This window comes from Lacerta agilis, chromosome 7 (genome assembly GCF_009819535.1).
Source record: "Lacerta agilis isolate rLacAgi1 chromosome 7, rLacAgi1.pri, whole genome shotgun sequence".
NCBI classification, from domain to species: domain Eukaryota; kingdom Metazoa; phylum Chordata; class Lepidosauria; order Squamata; family Lacertidae; genus Lacerta; species Lacerta agilis.
This window is the reverse complement of record NC_046318.1, coordinates 63559010-63580201: the sequence shown is the minus strand read 5'-3', so window position 1 is coordinate 63580201 and position 21192 is coordinate 63559010. Positions and strand designations below refer to the sequence as shown.

At 41.7% G+C, this 21192-nt stretch overlaps 1 protein-coding gene across 1 annotated transcript in view; it reads right to left on the bottom strand.

The window, feature by feature from the left end:
- Positions 1-21192, bottom strand: part of LAPTM4B (lysosomal protein transmembrane 4 beta) — a 46892-nt gene that overhangs the window by 9221 nt on the left and 16479 nt on the right. Inside the window, exons 2-5 of the mRNA XM_033155624.1 lie at positions 14961-15072; positions 12257-12330; positions 11662-11784; positions 6165-6263 (exon numbers count right to left, since the gene is read on the bottom strand). Coding sequence (XP_033011515.1) covers positions 6165-6263; positions 11662-11784; positions 12257-12330; positions 14961-15072 — 408 coding nt within the window. The remainder of the gene's footprint in view (positions 1-6164; positions 6264-11661; positions 11785-12256; positions 12331-14960; positions 15073-21192) is intronic.

Here is a 21192-nt window from a genome sequence, read left to right as displayed (position 1 = left end):
AAGATGGAGGGCACAAGGAGAAGGGGACGACAGAAGATGAGATGGTTGGACAGTGTTCTCGAAGCTACTAACATGAGTTTGGCCAAACTGCGAGAGGCAGTGAAGGATAGGCGTGCCTGGCGTGCTCTGGTCCATGGGGTCACGAAGAGTCGGACACGACTGAACGACTGAACAACAACAAAACGAAATAGCCTTGGTTTAAATTTACTAAAGTTCTCTGTGGGTGTAATGATCGCATATAATGGGGAACCCTGGTTAGTTTAAAATTGAAAGCAACAGATTTTGATCGCTTTCTCTTCAGTGCGTCTGAGAAGGAGTGGGAGGTGTACAAATATGAGGCTTACTGCAGTTTATTCATGCAATACGAACATTTAATTTAGTGCCGCCTCTGAACCGGCCATCTGTATAATGTGGGAAATTGATTCATCATCAAAGAGGGATCGCGTTGCACTCGGGCCCTTAGAGCACCCCCCACCTGCTGGAGTCAGCAGGGCCATGCCCTGCTCTACTCCGGTTGGTCGTTCCCCAGTTGCTTAGGCTCTAAAGCCAATCGCCTGGCTTGGGGGGCGGCTGGGGAACAATATATAACCCTACATGTCGTTTGCCAGTCCTCTTTGCCTTCGCGCAGCGGATCCCCTGCCCACCCTCCCTTTATTTAGGTCCGTCTGGCCTTGCTATGGACTTTGTTGATCGCCTGTTTTTTAATGGGGGCGTGGCAGGAATTTTTCCATCTGGTGAATTGGCAGGGCCATTTGGTTTTCGCCTATATGGGAATCCGATATAGTCTGGTGATTCCAGTGCCTAAGCCAATACCACTCACATTCTGTATTCAATAAAGTTGAGGCCTAAATTTTGCCCAATAACTTAAACTAAAATCCTGTGTCACTGTGTCTCATTTCTTGGGGGTGCTTGGGGGTCTCGAAGCGCAAATGAACCTATTAGTGCTACATAAATTAAGAACATGATATTTCAACATCATCAGGTCCTTGGGCCCTTTTAATATTTTAAATAAATGAATAGAGCATGCCTTCACTGTCTATACATTGCATTTTAAACAGAACTTGTACACTCTCTTCTAAGGACGTAAGGCAAAAACCCTGGAATAAAGTTAAAGAGCGGCATAATTTAACTCCCTATTATTTAGTTCAATTTTAGTTCAACTTTTCCCAGTTGTAAAATGACCGTAACCTTATATACTATGATGAGTATAAATTAATTGGTCATACTTTGTTTCAAATGCTTCTGTGTTTTTGAGAGTAAATGCAGGGGGGGGGGGGACAACTTCATCTTGGTTTAAGCAAATGCAATATGTTCAAAGTTTTTTCCCCCTTTCCAAAAAAAGAATACAGCAGAAGAAAGTAGAAATGGCCAAACATAAAACACTCTCTATGTACAGGAAACCACAAAGCAGTGCTCTGCTGCCTGCCAAAGATTAATAGGATCCAGTGGTTTGGTTTTTACAAGGCTTTAAAGGGCTACTAACACAGAGTGGGCTTCATTTGTTGGCTCATAAACAATGACAAATTTAAAATGAATCTTTAATAAAAGTAAGACAGACATACACTTCAAACAGAATAGCTGCTCCTTGCCCCCTTTCCCCCCTGAAGGGCACGTGTGAATCTTCCCACTGCTTGGCAGAACTTTTACTAATTCAAAACAAATTTTCAATATACAGGCCTTGTGAAATTTGCTGACAGCAGAGAAATATTGGGTGGGATTGGGAGGAAGGAAAATTCATACAAGCAAGTATAAGAAGGGACAGGGTAAGTGGCTTAAAAATAGCATTGCTGAGAAAATGAGTTGAGGCTTATACTTTCCCCACAAATGGTACTGGGTCAGCAATGCAATATGGTTACAAAGAAACATAATCCTATTCCAGAGTGCATTTAGCAGAAGCATAGCCAAAACTCGGAAATAATATTATTTTCCTCTAGCTGGACAAATTTTCAGATCCAAAAGTATATTGTAGAAGAGCAATCATAACTTTTGAGTTTGGGATTTAAATTGTGTAAGTAAATAAAAGCAATCGTTTATACTGGAGAGAAGATAACAGTGGCAGGATAGAGGAAAAATTTTAAAAGCCAACAAGTCTTCAAAGATCTGAAATATTGTGTATAACCAGAAAGGAAAATGCTTGTTGTTTACCCTAAAAGAAAAGGATGGGGCAAGGGGGAAAATATACTGAATAAAAAATATTTAGAACTTCCTACAACTAACATATCAGTCATGGAACTTGTTGGTCTACCAAAGTTGGAAATATTTGTTGGCAGAGACTATTAAAAAGAAGCTAGCCAGAACACTTGTCATCTTCTAGGTCTGAAGAGTTATGTATTCTGGCAAGGGTTTCCAAAGATTGTTTAATTTTTGACTGACCAAGCTGAACACAGTCCTGTAGCTACTGATCAATATTTTCCAACACTACCATATTAAAAGGACATTAAATGCATCCATAGAATATCTCATCATTAATGCCTTGAAAACGTAGCATTTTCACCGTGTGGTAATGAGAGTTGCACCAGGATTTAAAACAGGGGTCAGCAAACTTTTTCAGCAGGGGGCCGGTTCACTGTCCTTGTGGGGGGCCGGACTATATTTTGAAAAAAAATATGAACGAATTCCTATGCCCCACAAACAACCCAGAGATGCATTTTAAATAAAAGCACACATTCTACTCATGTAAAAACACCAGGCAGGCCCCACACATACCCCAGAGATGCATTTTAAATAAAAGGACACATTCTACTCATGTAAAAACACGCTGATTTCTGGACCGTCCACAGGCCGCATTTAGAAGGCGATTAGGCAGCATCCGGCCCCCGGGCCTTAGTTTGGGGACCCCTGATTTAAAATAAAGAGAAGATTCAGTAGTTATTGGAAACTAAAATATCATCCCCGGACTTAGGTCAGGAATCACCATCACCTGGTGGTACCCTTGAGGTCTCACCTGTGACCTAATGAGATTGTGTGGGCGGTTACATTTTTCTCCTTTGAAAAGTACAGGGCTTTTCCCCCCAGCTGGAACTCACTGGAACTCAGTTCCGGCACCTCTCGGGTGGGCGCCATTGCCATTACAAGAGAAACAAGGAAGATATTCTTGGTGAGTCCCATCACCTCTCTTTCTAGAAAAATAGCACTGGAAAAGTACATAGAGCTGAAGGAGGAAGTTGGAAGAGTGACTTCCTCTTTCAGCTCTTTGTGCTTTTCAAGGCTCAGACTAATTCTTATTTGAACAGACTTTTATCCAGATTGCTTGTAAAAGTAAAGTGTGTGCATGCATGTTTTCTCTCTTTCTGCGTCTCAGGGAAGCGTGCTGATCCATTGGGTGCGGGAAAGATTAAAGCCATGGCATTTGCTAAAACATTCAAATCTGCCCACAGACCTACAAACCATCGGTGACAGCTGACGTAAGCTAAAGGCAAAGTCAGTGATAATTCAGATATACATGGAATGCATAGTCATAATAAGAAATGGGAGATAACCACCAAAAATTCAAACAAAATGGAAGGCAAGAGAATGGTCTAGATGCAAAGCAGAACGGGGCTGATCAAGGCCATGACAAAATTCTTTACTCTGCATTGTCTTTGCAGTGTTTCAGGATAGAAGTAAAATTTCATTCCATTTTGTTTGAAAATAATATCTTGCTCCATTTATAAAGTTGAGTGTTCTGGCTCCAGATGATCCATTCCAGACTGACAGTACAAGAAAAAGGTATAAAAAAATTAAGAACATATGTTCTAGAAAATAAACTAAAAGATTTTATTTTAGGATGCTTTTGGGGATTGTGGTAGAAGATGTGTTTGAAGAACTGCAGGCAACATTTAGCTGCTCCAATTATGTCTAGATACAGATAATATTTTACAGAACGCTGGGTGATTTGAAAGAGTGGGTCATTGCTTGTGGTGTAAACAATCATACCACTTTTGCCTCTGGTTAACATAGTTGGCAAATAGAAGGGGAAGAAATGGAGACAGTGAGAGATTTCACTTTCTTGGGTTCCATGATCACTGCAGATGGTGACAGCAGTCACGAAATTAGAAGACGCCTGCTTCTTGGGAGAAAAGCAATGACAAACCTAGACAGCATCTTAAAAAGCAAAGACATCACCTTGCCGACAAAGGTCCGTATAGTTAAAGCTAAGGTTTTCCCAGTAGTAATGTACGGAAGTGAGAGCTGGACCATAAAGAAGGCTGATCGCCGAAGAATTGATGCTTTTGAATTATGGTGCTGGAGGAGACTCTTGAGAGTCCCATGGACTGCAAGAAGATCAAACCTATCCATTCTCAAAGAAATCAGCCCTGAGTGCTCACTAGAAGGACAGATCCTGAAGTTGAGGCTCCAGTACTTTGGCCACCTCATGAGAAGAGAAGACTCCCTAGAAAAGACCCTGATGTTGGGAAAGATGGAGGGCACAAGGAGAAGGGGACGACAGAGGATGAGATGGTTGGACAGTGTTCTCGAAGCGACTGGCATGAGCTTGGCCAAACTGCGAGAGGCAGTGAAGGATAGGCGTGCCTGGCGTGCTCTGGTCCATGGGGTCATGAAGAGTCGGACACGACTGAACGACTGAACGACAACAACAACAACATAGTTGGAAGGTATTTTTTAAAATCCAACCCTGCAAAACCTGTTAGGGGCAACAATGTGACAAAAGTGTGTTTTCACAATGAGAAGGGAAGCTGCTTTCAAATCGCCTTCAACTCTCTTTGAAATTAAAAAGCTGAATAACTTTCCAGCAGAAATAAAGTTGTGGCCTATACTTCTGCCATTCTGTCCATTTTCGAGATACCTGTCCTTTGCTTCTATCCCCAATGATTATGTCAGACTGCCTCTGCTACTTGACAGGTGCTGTTATTAGGAATAGGGAATGAAATGCAGTACCATTTCATTTCATTTCCTGGAAATGTTGCTATCTGCTTCTGCTATATCTATCAATGGTGGATGACATGCTGCACTTGATTATGAATTTCATTTCATTATACAGATTCCATAAATCTGCAGAGCACATTTATGGTTTATGCAAAACACAAGGAATGCAAATGAGAATACCAGAAGCTAATTGAACTTATGCATCAAGTTTGTACCTCTCACTTAGCAAGTCAAAGGAACAAAAAATGATACAGCCATTATAATGGACATATAGGCTAATGTCCACCTTCACAATTAAAAAATAACAGCCTTGGCCTTGCTTTCTCCATTTTTGCCCATTGAAGGGTTTTCCATTTCCAAATAACAAAAGGGTAGTCCAATAAATGAGATAATCTTGACCTACTTTCAGCCTGAACAGCAAAACCTGTTATGACAGAAAACTTTTATTTAAGCCAGTTAATGTTCTTGAAGTAAATGGGACCAAAAATCCAACCATACAAGCTTAGCTAACTTGTGCATCACAGCTGGTGGCTCATTCCAGCAAATCCACAGGGCAACCACACATTTAACCATTATATTTCTACAACAACCATTGGGAATGTGGGGCTAAGGAACAGCAGCTTCTCACACTCTTGGTTGCTGCTTATCAGACTCTCGCTAGAGCAGTCAATCAAGATTTAGACAAAAGGCAATCATTTGCCTCTGTTGCATGCTCGCTGCAGGTAGTCATGGGTCATATTTCAAAATGAGAACATGCTCTTCTGCTTCCTGAATATTCCTCTACAATGCTTTGCTTGGAACAGCTATTTCATGGATCCGATCCAAAAAGCAGCATGGGAACTTCTGCATAGGCACGGAATTTTAGAACAGGGATAGGGAAACTGTGGTCCTCCAGATGTTGCTGGACTCCCATCATCCCTGACCATTGTCGTTGCTGCCTGGGGCTGATGAGAGTTGGGAGTCCAAAAGGTCCCCCCCCCCACTGCTATAGAACATCTCAACTCTGTAAGCATCTGCATAGCTACCCCTGAAGCTCATGGATGCTTCAAAATAATTTCCCATAAAAGTGCAGGGAGAAAAGACCCAAAAGGAAGACACACTGCCAACTTCAGTTCTCAGGAAATGTGAGGTTCTCTATTTCTTGAGCCAGCCCCTCTGGTAGTAGCTACGGTGTTTTCTAAGTCACTGTCTCTGTGACCCCTGCTTTTTTCAGTCTTCCTGGGTTCACAACTACTGCTGTGCAGGGAGATAAATGATAATGCATTCCAACAACTTTGTTTCTATAGATACATGCTTACCTTAAAAGCCAAGGTGATACTTATAAAAAGCAGAATAATCACAATTAGGCATGTGGGATTGACAGACATAATATCTTCCTTGTAGGGAAAATTACCAGGCTGCAGAAAAAGAAGAAGAAAAATTAGTAATAATAATCCTGCACCTCCCTTGTTAGAGAATACTTTACATGACAATATAAGGCTGTTATTTATTTATTGGTAGCCTGTTGGTCAACACATGGCATTCTTAGGCAGCTGTGAGAGCACCAGTGGGGCCTACCATTAAGGTTTTCCCTGTGCCTTGAAATAATGTCTGGGGCTAGGGGTTGGGGACATGGAAAAACTTCTCCCCAGAGTTTCTGAAGCTATTGTTAATTCTTTGGTATTATTGCCAAATTCAGGCTGAATCAAGACAAATATATACTTCTGTTTGCATTAATTTCTTTCTTTTTTTGCCAGCTGCTGGCAAGAAGTTTTCTTCTTCTTGAATTTCATTGAAGTGTTCCAATGGTTTCATCTCACCAGATGGCGTGTAACAGATTGGAGATAAATGTTACACAACTCTGCTCTCGGCTTCTTTCTTAAAAAAAAAAACCAAATACATCTTATTCTTGTTCTGATCTAGTATTTTGATCACTTCTGGCTTTGCCTCTGCAGAAGGAAAATTATCCGAAAGCCTTACACACCAAAACATAATGTCACTTGCCTGTCACACCCTAAGCAACCTTTTCATCTGTTTGTTAACATACTCCATTTTTACTAAGACACTGGATGTGACTATACTGGGACAGCCTGAGTTAAGGATGTGCAAAGATTAAGTCTGCCACCTCTCATGCTAAGGTTGAAAGATGCACAAGCACAGTATCAGAAGGGGTCCCCACCACCCCAATTTCTAATGAGGGCTAATGCCACAATAACCATACATTACTCAGAAATAAGACCCACTGAATTCCGCGGGGACTGCTCCCTAATAAGTGTGTTCAAGATTGCAGCCTGAATTGGTTGATCTTTAAAGGTGCAGCACAGGACTGTTAACAAGGGCTGGATGTACACATAGCAAAGAAGCGTTTCGGTTTAACGCATTGCAAACTTTGTATGAGAAATCGGGTTGGCAAAAAATGGAACTCCACAGCGCCATCTGGTGTCACATTGTCAGAATGCATAAATAACACATATACTGTAAAGCACTTTTTCTTTGCCAATGTTGCTGAGTCCAAGGGCTCCCCATAAACATCCAGACCTATGGAAAAAGATTGTTCCCCTCCCAACTTACTCACATCTACACCTTGTTTCCAGAATGTGGGTTAGAAAGAAGGGACTAACTGGACAAGGACCACCTAAGTTCATTGGGGAAAGCAAAATAAGTTGCAACTAAGCTCCTGTTTAACTGGCACCATCACTTTGCCAGCTTAGAAGCAGGTAAAGGATACTGTATTTCACACACAAATGTTGAAGAGTGTTATTTGAATCATGAAAATAGTAAAACCATGTGGAATGATACTGGCAAAAAGTGGATTAACCTTTGACTGCACAGTAAGATCACAGCACAAAGGAATGCAGAATGATTCTTACAAAATGTAGTTGGATCAATGGTAAATCATTTTTTGGGTATCCTTAGTGGGTCAGCAGGGCTTCTATCATCCATGTAGTTCACTAGGAAGCTACTGCCAAGATTTGGCAACATTTATGTTGGAATTTGTGTGTGTTTATGTTGTCCATATACAAAGCAGCACTTGCCCCAAAGTCAGAATTCAAAAAGATGAAGCAATTGAACATCAAGATTGTGCTAAAATATATGACTTGGACAAGAAAAGCAGTAAAGTCTTAATCTATACTGCAGATGAACGGACAAATGATTTGCTGCTGAATATTTGGGCAGTCCAGATGTGTGGCAGGTCCACATGTTAAACACATAAAGAAATATTTACTGATGCAACCATTTACTGGCAGTGCTGTATAGCTAAATGTGGAATTTCTCCAGCTAGGTTACATAAAAGCACCGCCTTGTTTTGAAGCTGGGAAAACAAATCCAATTGAAAGTTGGACCATGCGTTGAGTTTTGTTTACACCCTGCTGCAAGGAGAAGTACGTGGCTTCAGATGACAGCGATTGGGCAAACTGATGAGTGATCATTACCGCAGTTGTAGTGATCAACAAGGAGATCCACTTGGAAAAGCACTGTGCGGATGGGGCTCATGTCCAAGACCCCATGGTGGTACCCAGAAGGGAATGGAGCAGTGACAGAACTGTAAGGATCCCAAAATTAGAGTATTTGTGTCCCACTTTTCCACCAAAAAAGCTACCAGAGCCAATTAAAACAAGACATTCCCTGCCCACAGGTTTATAATCTAAAAAACATGACACATACCGGTAAGTGAAACAGCCAGGTAAGGAAGAGGAAGAAAACAAACTCAGGTGCCAGTTCTTAAGTAGTGTAGTGCATAATGAGCCCCTGGCATAGAAACAGTTCAGAGGCAGGAAGCATTTGAGGGAGCTGTCTTTTTGGCAAAGCTTACAGAACCATAGAATCATAGAACTGGAAGGGACCTGAGGGTCATCTAGTCCAACCCCCTGCAATGCAGGAATATCAACTAAGCATCCACGACAGGTGGCCATCCAATCTCTAATGATCCCACTGAGGTAGCCTGATGGAATGGCTGCTGCCAGGTGATAGTTGAGGGAGATAAGTTCTGCTTTTTTATGGGCAGGTGCCAGGGCTGACCAGTGAGGACTTTGAGCAAGTTGCCCTCCACAGCTCCCTTCCTGCAGAGAGTCTTGCTCCTTGCCAGCTTGCAGCTCCATGCCCTCCTCCTGGCTTCCACTTGCTTGCTTGCTTGCCAGGCAGACAGCCCACATGCCATCACAACATCTCCTGACCTCCCTTCCTCTAATGTATGTGGTACTTCAGAGTGTAAAATTGCAACAACAAGATTCCTATCCCAATAATCTTAGGGCATGGCAGAATACCTCCTGTATGTTCTAGGTAATGAACATGTATCAACATCAGTCTTGTAAGGAAAGAATAAGAAAGAAGAACTTGGCACAAGCAGGACTTTGACTTGCCATTGTCACCCTGTCATTAGTAAAAGTTCTCTTTGAAGTAACCCAGCACATGCACTTACTATAAACAAAAACAAATGAACAAAAGAGGAGAATGGCCAGGATCCAAGCTCAGCAAAAACCCGAATCTCTTCCAATCCCTGAGGGAGTCGGAGCCATTTCCGCTTTTTAAGAACGCTTGCCACAGGGAAAAATAAAATCTTGAGCGAAGTGTTTTGTAAGTGCTTGCATTCCAGTACAGTATCACATCATTAAGCTCGCTGCTACTATGAATGGGGTGCTTAATATGACGAATCCCAATAGATCCTGTAAGAAAGACCACTGGTTTCTCAAATTTGATGCTTGATGAAGCTATTGCGGTTCATGCAGCCATTAATCTTTATCACAGTCCATATCTCTATTTGATTTGAAATTGTTTTCACATACGAGATTATTTTTAAAGTTAAAACAAAATCGAAAATTCTTTCTAGTAGCACCTTAGAGACCAACTGAGTTTGTTCCTGGTATGAGCTTTCGTGTGCATGCACACTTCTTCAGATACTTCTTCTTTTAAAGTTGTTATTTTTTACTGTGAAACCCATTCTAGATATTTTTATGGGAAGAAATAGAAGAAAATAAATAAATAATAGAATTTAGCACCCCCGTGCCAACGGAGAACGGGGTGGGAATTAAGAAGCAAGAGACATTTCTCTAGAGGGGACAGAAACAGAAATTCTGCTCTGCATTATTTTCCTTCTGCCTTCTATTCCATTATTCTCTGGACCGCTATGAGCTAATTCAGCATTCTTGTGGGTTTAAAACAAACAAGTCCACATATGGTAACCAGGTTGGCAATTAAGGATCAGAGCAAAACTAAATATAAGGGACAAGGAGCAGTGTGCGTTCTGTCTCTTTTAATCCTTCTTCCCCTTCATAATTACATCGGCCTTAAAATGCAGCGCAGCATGCAACATGATTGCACTGTATGTCAGCCTACTTCCAGCGGCCAATGATTTAAAGAGGGGGAAAAGCAGTGCATAGCACAATAGCCTTACATTTCATGTTCTTTTATTTGGACTTTGGCACTTCCAAGTTTTTTTTTTATGCAGTTCTCACAAAATGTACCCAAAGGCATTAAAATGTGTTTTTAAATGGCTTTGAAGATTTTTGTATACAATAAAGCGGCATATAGATTTTATGAAATAAATAAATGTTTTAGGATAAAGCAACATTGTTATAAAATTAATATTTTGTAAAGACCCATGGACATATCTATATGCATAATACATTTGAATGTATAATACCATGATGTGATTTTTAAAAATGTGTAATATAACAATGTGATAATACAGCCCCCCCCCCCCCGGTCAAATGGAGAAGAACCATAAAGGTAGAGCAGGTACTTTGCAAGCAGTAAGATTTCAGTTTCTGTCCCTGGCATCTCCCATCTTAGAGCTGGAAGATGGCTTTGTAGGCTATTGAGTTCAAGCTCCTGCTTAACGCAGGAGCCAAAGATGGAAAAGACTTTTGCTGAGACCCTGGAAAGCCATTGCTAGTCACTGTAGACAGTAGTGGTCTAAACTGACCTGCTTTGACAATTTCTTGTATTCTAATATAGCTCCACCTAGAGCATCTGGGGATTTCAGACCCCCACTGTGAAGTATGAAAAGTGTCTTTGAACAAACATCCAGGCATCATCAAGTTTTTTTAACAATGGCTTGATAGGTCTGAACCTGTGATACTTTTTTGTAATGCCAAGTTCAGAGTCTTTAAGGAGACGGAACAACCTCATGGTCAGCCAAAGGTCCACTGACACTTGCTTGGGTCAATGTCAAAATAACAATAAGAAAAGATACCAGTTTTTATTGATCTCAAGAGTCTCATAAATATTTGAGGCTTTAGCCTCCATTTTGTACTCCTGATCAGACATTTCCAGGGAGGCAAAGACGTTCTCTCCCAGGACTTCTCTTCTGCAAGGAACTCTGCACATGCTCTGAAACCCAGGGCTATGCTCAAGCAGGTAAAATGTAACAAATTAAGACTGACTTTTCTAATGATACCTCATAAGTTTCTTTAAGATTTGGGGTGGTATTCAATGAAGCGCTTCTGCTAGCACAAGGATTTTGGCTGTGCAACAGAACTTTTCCTCCCTCTTCTGTCACCATGTACTTCTGCATGCCCTAGATTTGTTCTGGGGGTTCTCCACACAAGCAGAAGTCCTTGTACTAGCAGAAGCACTTAATTGGATACTGAGTTAGTTAGATACAGACAGACATAAAAGCTTTGGGGCATTTCCACAGGTGAATATTAGAGTTTTTGCAAAAGCCAAAACTATGGCAGATAAGAACCATGATTCATCCAAACCCCCCTTGGGTTGTGACACAAAACTTTTGTTTAGAACAAAGGAACATAATGTGCTGCAAAGCTTTGCCCTTAGTTTCTCAAGGAAAGCAGTGAATAATGGGGAAAAGAGACTTACCAGTTGCTGCAGGTAATCCTGAATTGTGCTTGGGTACACAAGTATGCTAATAGCGACCAAGGTGTTGAGTGCAAAATCAAATATTTGGTAACAGAAGAAAGGGATGATCCAGGCTGCATGTTGCTGTATGTTAAAGAGAGAGAGAGAGAAAGAAAGAAAGAATTCTAACACAGTTTTATTTTACTTTCCTAGAGAGTTCAAAGCTGTTCACAAAAGAACCAAACTATAAGGACAAAGAGATATCACGAAGATAAATATTTCATTATACTTAGATTAAAAGTCAGTCATATCATGACCCCTTCTCCCCAAATGGCATCCCTGTGTTGACATTTCCACATATTTTCTAGCATCTGGAATGCCTTAACAGGCAGATGGCTGCAAATATGAAGGCCCTTCTGGCCCTGCCATGGGAGTTGGGGGAAAGGTGTTTTTTCACATGATGTTGGCCACATGCCCTGTTAAGGCACTGGAAATATGACAGCTTGTTATTTCCCCACAAAGTTATCAGCTGTTTTGTCTACCAGCTTTATTTATTCAATTTTTATGCAGGGATGCTTACGACTGAATGAATAAGGAGCCATAAGCCATGTGTTACCTTATATGCGCCATATGTGGCCATTGCACAGATGAGAATCATGAGAAGAGAAATTGCAGTAGCGATGCACATATCTGAAAGAAACAACCAGTCAGTCTTTGGTATGTGGTGAAATGGTTCAGCTAATTCTAACCCCAAGGCTTTTGAGAGGTGGCAAGGAAACGCTGACAAAATATGCAACACTTGATTTGTAACTAGCAGAAGGAAGCAAAAGATACACAGCTGAAGAACGTGTGCACTATCAGAGGGTGCACAAATCAGATTCCACCCCCCACCCCCCTTTTAAGGAAGACTCACTGGCGTTCAAAAAAGTATGAAAGAACTGGCTCAAGACAAAACTGGATTGCCTTTGGTCTCAGTGTAAGTTGTTATCATGCCTAATAACTTCTCCCTTAGTTTTGATAGTGCCAGGATTCCTCTGATACATGAGCGTCCTCTGCTGGAGGACTTAAAAGTCTAGGATGTGTCTAGCTTTGTGATGATGTGTGCAGCTATTTCAAGATAACTTTGTCCTTGTTTGCTTTTTTTGGGGGGGGGTGTATTTTCTTTTTTTGGTGATGTGCCATGAATGCTGGTGTTCTTGCCTTTTCTTTCAATAGTACTGTTCTTTATGTAAGATTATATGATTTGCCCTAAACAGTTGGCATTCCTCATTTGCTTTCTCTTAAGCAGTCCTTTGCCACATACTTAGTTGAAAGTGAGCTCTGGAATGAGCTGCAGGGGAACATGAATGCTACTCTTTTAAAGTTTATGTATTATTTTCTGAGCTCTGTATGTACATGCAGAAAGATGATTTGGGGGGGGGACCTTATGTCTCAAACTGCATTAAATAAATTGACACTGGACTAGTACTGTGTACCAAGCACCCAGAAGCAAAAATGATATCCCTGCAATACTTTCCAAAGGAACACAGATATGAATAATGTTGTTGGCTACTATCAATGACAAAACAAAAATAAGAGTCATGACCATTTTTTAAAACTGTTTTGATAGGAACACTTCAAAGTTTTCTTTTTGACAGGACATTTTATAAGCCAGTTTTAGGGTGCCTCCATTTTCACCTCCCCACTACTGTAAACAAAAAAAACAAAACAGTTTTAAGTCATTAATAGTATGTATTGCTGATCAATCTTTCAAAAACATGAGCATTCAGGGGAAAGAGGGTAAGTTGTTATATGAAACTATTCAATTAATAAAATATACTTGTGTAATAAAAGTGCCGAATAACTCAACAAGAAAAGCACCACCTATTGTGATAAGACTAATGGTGGAATCTCATAACAATGAGTAAGTCCTATTGATATCTACTTCCAAGTAGACACATATGGGATTGCACAGTAAGAAACTATCTCCTTATTGGTCTACTGACATCAGGCAGGTTCCTTCACTGTGCTCTTTTTGGTGGGTGCTTAAAACAATTTTATTTAGACATGTCTACCCAGATATGTTGAATGTTGAATGTTGATATGTTTCTACTTTTTTAATTGGGTTTTATAAACAAGAATAATGTTATACAAATAAGTATACCAAGTTTTCTCATGTCATTTGTATATTACAAAAATAGCATACCGTAATAAATGTGGAGTAATATCAACAACATATGTTTCATTATTAGTGGTCAATGTATAAGTTATTGGTTCATGAATTGGTTTAAACAAGCAAAGAGGGGGGAAGAGGGGGAGGGGTAATGGTAAGTGGGGTGGGGTGGGGTGGTTATGCTTCTATTCTTCTACTTAGTGTATGTGTGGGGTTTTGTGTCAGCGTTACATGTATGGGTTCTCTTACTATTCTATTGTTGTATTTCCTTGGTGGTGAGAGAGGTTGGGGGTGGCTGAGGGTGTGGTTGGTTGTCTTTGATTGGCTGTAGTGAGAATTGTTTTTGTGTTTGAGCGGGGAGGGGGGGGTATGTATATTTTTGAATCAGGTTAGCCAGATTGATTCATATGCTGTTGGCGGATTCTTGTTGTTGTCTTGTTGGGCTATGTATGTGATCAAGGGGAACCATACCTCAAACCTATAAAGTTGTGCTGACATACAAGTGTTTTATTCTTTTTGTAAACGGCTTTGAAGGTGGTTGTTGTGTTTTTGTTTACAATCAAGTAATGTATACACTTTATAAAATAAAAAAAAATTGAGATGCAAGTTGGTCCTTGGGCTTACAAGCTTAAAGAGAGGATGCGAAAGGAAAAAGGACTAAGGAGGGAGGGCAGAACAACGCCCATGGAATGACCCTGCTTCCTTTCTTTCCCCTAACAGCAGCCTGCTAGAATGGCTTCTTCCATGTGACCACTTGCAAGCAGCAACAGTAGTTCACAAAACAGACTGAAAATTGTTATTCGAAGAATGCCTCCAAAGTAGGATTTGTTCCAAAATGCGTCGAGCCTAATAAAGCATTTAAAAAATGTGTGCACCTGGAGAACTCTTCCCTCAACTGCTATATTAACCTACACTGACTTTCATTGTCAAGGTTATCTCCAGGAATAAAGGCAAGGTAGCCGGTTTCAATAAATCAGCTTCCGTTGCAGTCCTCTCCACAAAACTCATCTTTAATGTCCACTTATTTGTCAAAAGATTTTTTTTTAAAGAAGGCTTTCTTTTTTGTGCAAATTCTAAACCTGGTTCTCAAAGTGCTGTCTTGGCACAATACCAGTTCAATTTAATGGGGATCTGCTTGTAAATTACTAATGAAATGACATATACTTACTGGCATCGTCCATAAATTCAAAGTCACCCCCCAATTCAGCAGTTGTTAAGTGGTACTGGCCAGGGTCTGTCAAGGCGCTCAGTATAATCAGCAGAACCACTGAGTTGATGATCTGGGTAGGGAAAGGAAGTTGGGAAAGTAAAAGGTCAAAAATGAACAAATTCTGATGTTAAGAGTTGTTAGCATTTCATGGAATAGAAAAACAATATTTCATTAAAAGAGCCTGCTGGATCAGGCCGATGGCCCATCTAGTCCAGCATCCTGTTCTCACAGTGGCCAACCAAGTGCTGCTTATGTGAAATACGCAAGCAGGACTCGAACAATATTTTCTATTGTTATACCATGAGAATGATGTTGACAGGTTGACACTTCTCCCTCAGTCTTCTTCCTATACAGCAGGTATGGAAAACTTCTGGTTTTTAATACAGAATACTTTTTGATTTTAATATAGAATATTTATATCTCACAAGCCTTCATAAAATCTAAACAGCTACCAATAATTAAAGCAGTAACTGCATATAAACTCCTGGCTTGACACTCTGTGTTTAGGTGACCTGTGTGTCTCAAGGACCAGACAGAGAAGGCTAGAGGGCCAAACGCAGGTTACCTGCACACCATGAGGGAAGACATGCTAGCAAGGGGCAAACACTGCTTTAATGGTTGGAAGCTGCTTTGATTTTACGAAGGTGGTTGAGGTAGAAATATTCTATATTAAAATCAATAAATATCACATATTAAAAACAACAACAGAGGTGCAGAATCAGCAATATGTTAGTCAGGGATGTAAAGATGGGAAGCATTTCAATCAAAATTTTTGATTTGGAAAATTCTAGGACGCGGGTGACGCTGTGGGTTAAACCACAGAGCCTAGGTTTAATAAAATATACTAGGGCTTGCTGATCAGAAGGTCGGCGGTTTGAATCCCCGCGACAGGGTGAGCTCCCATTGCTCGGTCCCTGCTCCTGCCAACCTAGCAGTTCGAAAGCACGTCAAAGTGCAAGTAGATAAATAGGTACCACTCCGGCAGGAAGGTAAACGGCGTTTCCGTGCGCTGCTCTGTACGCCGGCTCCCTCGGCCAATAAAGCGAGATGAGCGCCGCAACCCCAGAGTTGTCCGCAACTGGACAGACTGGTCAGGGGTCCCTTTACCTTTGGAACATCCTATCGACAACCTCTCTTGGTGTGATAAGTTTTTTTTTTATATACTGAACACTGGGGGAAAATTTAGCACAGCCGTACAAAAGCATCCATCAGCTTCTTTTCCTAATGCTCCCCCCCCACCTCTATATGTGCATATGTATTTTAAAAACAGCCTGCTCCCAACAAGGGCTGCATCTGGCTTTCTTGCTAAACCAGCGATGGGAATCTCAGGGCACTCCAAGCCTATTTGGGGTGGTTGGGACTCTCTCTAGGCCACACTCCCTCCCAAGGCCATGCCCCTCACCAACTTTGCTTTTACACCTGCATTGTGTGTTTTCGCCTGGTGAGAATGTGCCCTCTAACTCTTATCATGATGCTTCTTGCTTTCCTGGTCAGAGAGGAATGTGAAAAGTAAATGGACATTTGTTGTGGTGCAATGGATCAGTGTGTCTGTCTGTTAACCAGGTTGCTGCTGGTTGAAGCCCACCCAGGGCAGGATTCCTGCACTGCAGGAGGTTAGCCAAATGGCCCTCAGACTGAAAAAGGTTCCGCACAGTTTAACACAAGGTGCACAAGCAGAAGGAGAAACATCTTAAGGACTGTTTGCTGCCCTCACCCTGCATGGCAGGATTCGTCTTATGTTCCCCCCACCCCATACATACCCTCACCAGCCATTACACTTGCCATATTGCTAGTCAGAAATAAAAGTCACCTCTAACAATGGGTTATTCATGCTGCCTCAGTAATCCTGTCCATGTGGATTATAAAATCCCTATTTATAGTTTTATTTGGTTCTAGGAATCTAAATGACTGGGAGGAAATAATAATCCTAACTAGGATTCTTGTGAATGTTCCAATTCACAGATTCCTAATCTGAATAATGTTGATGAGCTGGAGTCAATGGGAGCTTGCCCTAAGCTGTTGCTAGGAAACCATACATGGCTGCCTGTGGGAAGAGGCCTAGCGAGACCAATCACAGCTCCTAAATTCATGGCTGCCAGCCAAGGACTGGTTACTGTGGCATCTGACAAACTCAAATCTACACATGAAACCGGCAGAGCCGTTTGCCTGAGCCTGACCCAAATGCTGAACAGCGAGGTGGCAATATCTGAGTTTTAGAGTAAAACAGGCCACTAGGGATGAAGAGGATCGGAACCAGACAAACGTCATTTTAAGCCAGCAGCCACTGTCCCTGAGGCAATAGAGCCACACATTGCTTGCTCTGCTTTTTCAATTGCTACTTCTCCCTTTGGAATGTACTGCTGAGAAACAGCAACAATAGTGGAACAATAGTGGAACAATAGTGTAACAATAGTAACAATAGTGGAACAATAGTGGAAATAAAGAAGTAATACACCACAGAACTGAAGAACATGTGCAAAAAGCCGAATAGTGTGCAAATACCTTGAAACTATGCCAATAAATACGTCAATGCTTTGTAACCAATCAGCATGTAACACAATTTACCCTCCTGTTGGGGCATATCCAAAAATGTCACCCTATTTACACAAGGGCTTCTCCTTATGCATCAGAACTGCCCCCTCCCCCATTATGTATCCTTCAAATCTGTTCTGGGTTTCCCCCCAAGCTTCCTGAGTAGATCTGGCAGACACAGAGGGAGAGGAGAAGATGGGCAATTTTCATTGTGCCAGCATGACAATTTCATCGGATACTACCTCTTCTTTATAGTTACATCCTCATAGCATCATAGATGAAAGGACCACAAGAGTCATTCTAGTCCAACCCCCTGCAATTCAGGAATCTTTTGCCCAATGTGGGGCTCGAACCCTAGACCCTGAGATTAAGAGTTTCATGCTTTACCAACTGAGCTAGAACTAATGAATCCAACAGAACAGGTTAAATAGGTGCTATATTGAGTTTTGTGGCATGTTGAGGCATCTGTGTGCACATACTCCGGTGAACTCATGGATAGGGGACAGAAAGATGCCCTCTCTACAACTGGCTAGTGTCACTGGAACCCAAAGCATGGACCATACAGATTACTAGAATCATCTGTACCACATCCTGAAGAATGCTGTCAAGTGTAGGTGGACTACTTATTACAGTGGTATTTAACTTTCCTACAAATAGGGAGCATTGTTCTCAGAAGCTTATCTTTGAAATGGCCGGCTAGTACTTGCAAATACCGGTAGTTCTGCTAACAGGAATGCATTTGGAAAGGCAAGCAGGAATGCTTACTTGAAAGCAAATGGAAATGCAAGCAAGTTCCTTTCTCTATCACATGATGCAGCTTACTTGGAAATAGTTTGCAGTGTGGTTCTTTGGACATCTGAATCCTACACATGAAAAAAAAAATCTGGAACAAGGAAGGCTGGTTTACCTCTTCATGTTGTGAAAAGAAAATACGCAATGGACTATTGGTACTCAAACATCCTAAATGCTGCATGGGATTCTTTCAGCATTTCATCTAGAAGAATATGTAGGTTTCTGGATGGTGCTAAGACTCAAAATTGCAGTCTCTGGCCAACGTCCATAGTGAAACATCATAGCCTAAGTCAGCACTAGTGATTATAAACAGGAAGTGCCAACAGGAAAAGCAATATTCACAGTCCCAAAGGATTTAAGAAATCAGTAAAGAAAAGATAAATCACAGAAGGGCAGAAATAGCGGAGACAAGCACACAGGCAAACAAGCAGGCAGGCAGACGGTATTAGCACATAATGGATTAAAGGAGGCTGACTGACCCAAAGAATGCTGAGTGTTCTGCCTGCATGCTAGGCAAAATAAGGTGACTTATACTGTGGTTACATAAAGGATAAAGCTTGAGCAAATCACTGAGCATGTAGTTTAGCAATTCCATTTGTCTGCTGCAAAATGCTTAAGTTACAAATCTGTAACTAATAACCGTCTCAGAAGACTCACCAAAGCATGAGATATACAAGATCTGTTATTTCAGATGTGCTGTGTCTAGTTCGGGTGATCAATCACACAGCAAAAGCAGCACTGTTTGACCCACCCTTGGATATGAAGGATTGGATATATACATTTTTACAAATACATACAGTAAATGGTAACAAGCAGAACCCAGCTTGTGTTATGAAAACTTCCCGCGGGGGCAGGTTGAGAGACTGACCCCCAAGGCGGACGAAGCTTCCGTGCCCTCTGGCTTCAGGAGTCCAGGGGCACAAGGGTAATATGCAATTGTTTCCCAGCTTGAAAAACAACACGCATCAGCCAGTAAGGCTAAAACCTACATTATTGTAGATAAAGAGCAGAATGTCTCTGCGTAGCCAGCTCATTATTTCAGAGCTGTCTATTAAAGCGTCTGCATCTCCTGACGCAGAACTGAAAGTAAAGAATACAACAGTAAATTACAATGACATCACATGTGTGGGGGCTGGTATGGCCAGTGTGTTTCACAGGGTGAAACATGACTCTTGGTCAGGTGACCTCGCTGCTGAGGCTCTTCGCAGCTCGGCTTGTACTGATATCACAACATCTTGGTCAGGTGTCTTGACCAGCTCTGTCAACTCCAAACTATGTGCCTCCAACTGCATCCAGCTACAGACATGTATGCAAAGTAACACACATCGCTTCCAACAGGGAACTCGGGTAGCGAGTACCAACAGGACCACTAAGAGACAAACCCTGAGGCTTGAGAAAGTTTGCTTAAAAAACTGCAGAGCAAAAACCAACACTGAAACCTGCCCAATGCGGAATGAGCATACTCAGAAGCCACAGAATGTTTTGAGCACTGTATCAGAAAGCTGAATCAGAAAACTTGGGGGGGTGGGGGGTGGGGATGTAATGAAGTATCATGGAAGAGGGTGGGGCTGACTGGCTGGCATTATGAACAGGAGTATTTCTGTAAAGCGGCAAGGGAACTCTGCAGCTTCCATTTGGTTAAATCAAGGATGGCCAGTTTCTCTATTCTTGAGGGTAGCTTTGGTTTCAAGACTGTACCCCAAGGGCTGGAAGTGTATTTTGCCACAGCACAAGATTCCATTATGAGCAAGACAAGCAGAACCGTCTTCCCCACAGGGCTTAGTGGTGTGTCGCGCCACGGCGCCGGCCTCTCAGGGGCGCCCCAGCAAGTAGGGGAGCTTTGTCAATGGCCTCCCCTTTCCCTGCACGCCCGCCAGCTGTGCCCTGCCAACCATAAGGCTGGCGAGCGTGCAGCTTCCCTCCCAAGCTTCCTCGGGAGGAGAGCGATCCTCACAGAGGCTTGGGAGTGAAGTTGTGCCTCTCCCAAGCCTCTGCAGGAGGAGAGCGCAGCTTCACTCCCAAGCCTCCTTGGGAGGAGAGCGATCCCCGCAGAGGCTTAGGACGGAGCACTGAAGATGTGATAGTATGCTGTTCCAGTTCAGAAAAACGACTCTCTATACATAGTCAGAGAGACGAAAACATTGCTTATTTGGACACACTATTTCCAATTCTTACAGCCTAAAGAACAAGTGAAACGTAGCTTCCTAAAGAAGCGATTAGGAGATGGATATACCAGCCAGGCACATGAACTCACTAGGATCCCACAGGTAAGCATTATTTTGGAATGGAAAAAAGCAGTAGTGCAATGGTAGAGCATTTGTCTTGCATTGCAAAAGGTCCCAGGTTCAATCACTGGCATCTCCAGGTAGAGCTGGAAGAGACTGCTATCAGGAGGTGGACCTGTAAATCAGCAAAAGCATACTGGGAAATGATATATAATGAATTAAAGAAAAAAAATTAAGTGACTTTTAGTTAAAACAAAACAAAACAAAACAAAACAAAACAAAAACCCAGAGGCTTTTCTATTAGGTATAATAGGAGACGAAATCCCAAAAGAGAAAAAGGTCCTATTCATGTATGTGACGACAGCAGCGAGAATTTTATGTGCCCAGGAATAGAAGGAAGAAAGAACCCCAACGAAAGAAGAATGGATAGCGAAATTGATGGACTATGCTAAAATGGTGAAAATTACAGGGAAGATCAGTCACCAAGAAAACAAAAAATTTAAAAAAGAATGGATTAATTTTGTGGAATGCCTCAAGGAGCACTGTAAACACTTAAAAACATTAGCAGGCTTAGAATAGAACCAGTGATATAATTAGGGTAAATTTTGAAACAAGGGAGATGAAAAAATTGGATAATGATA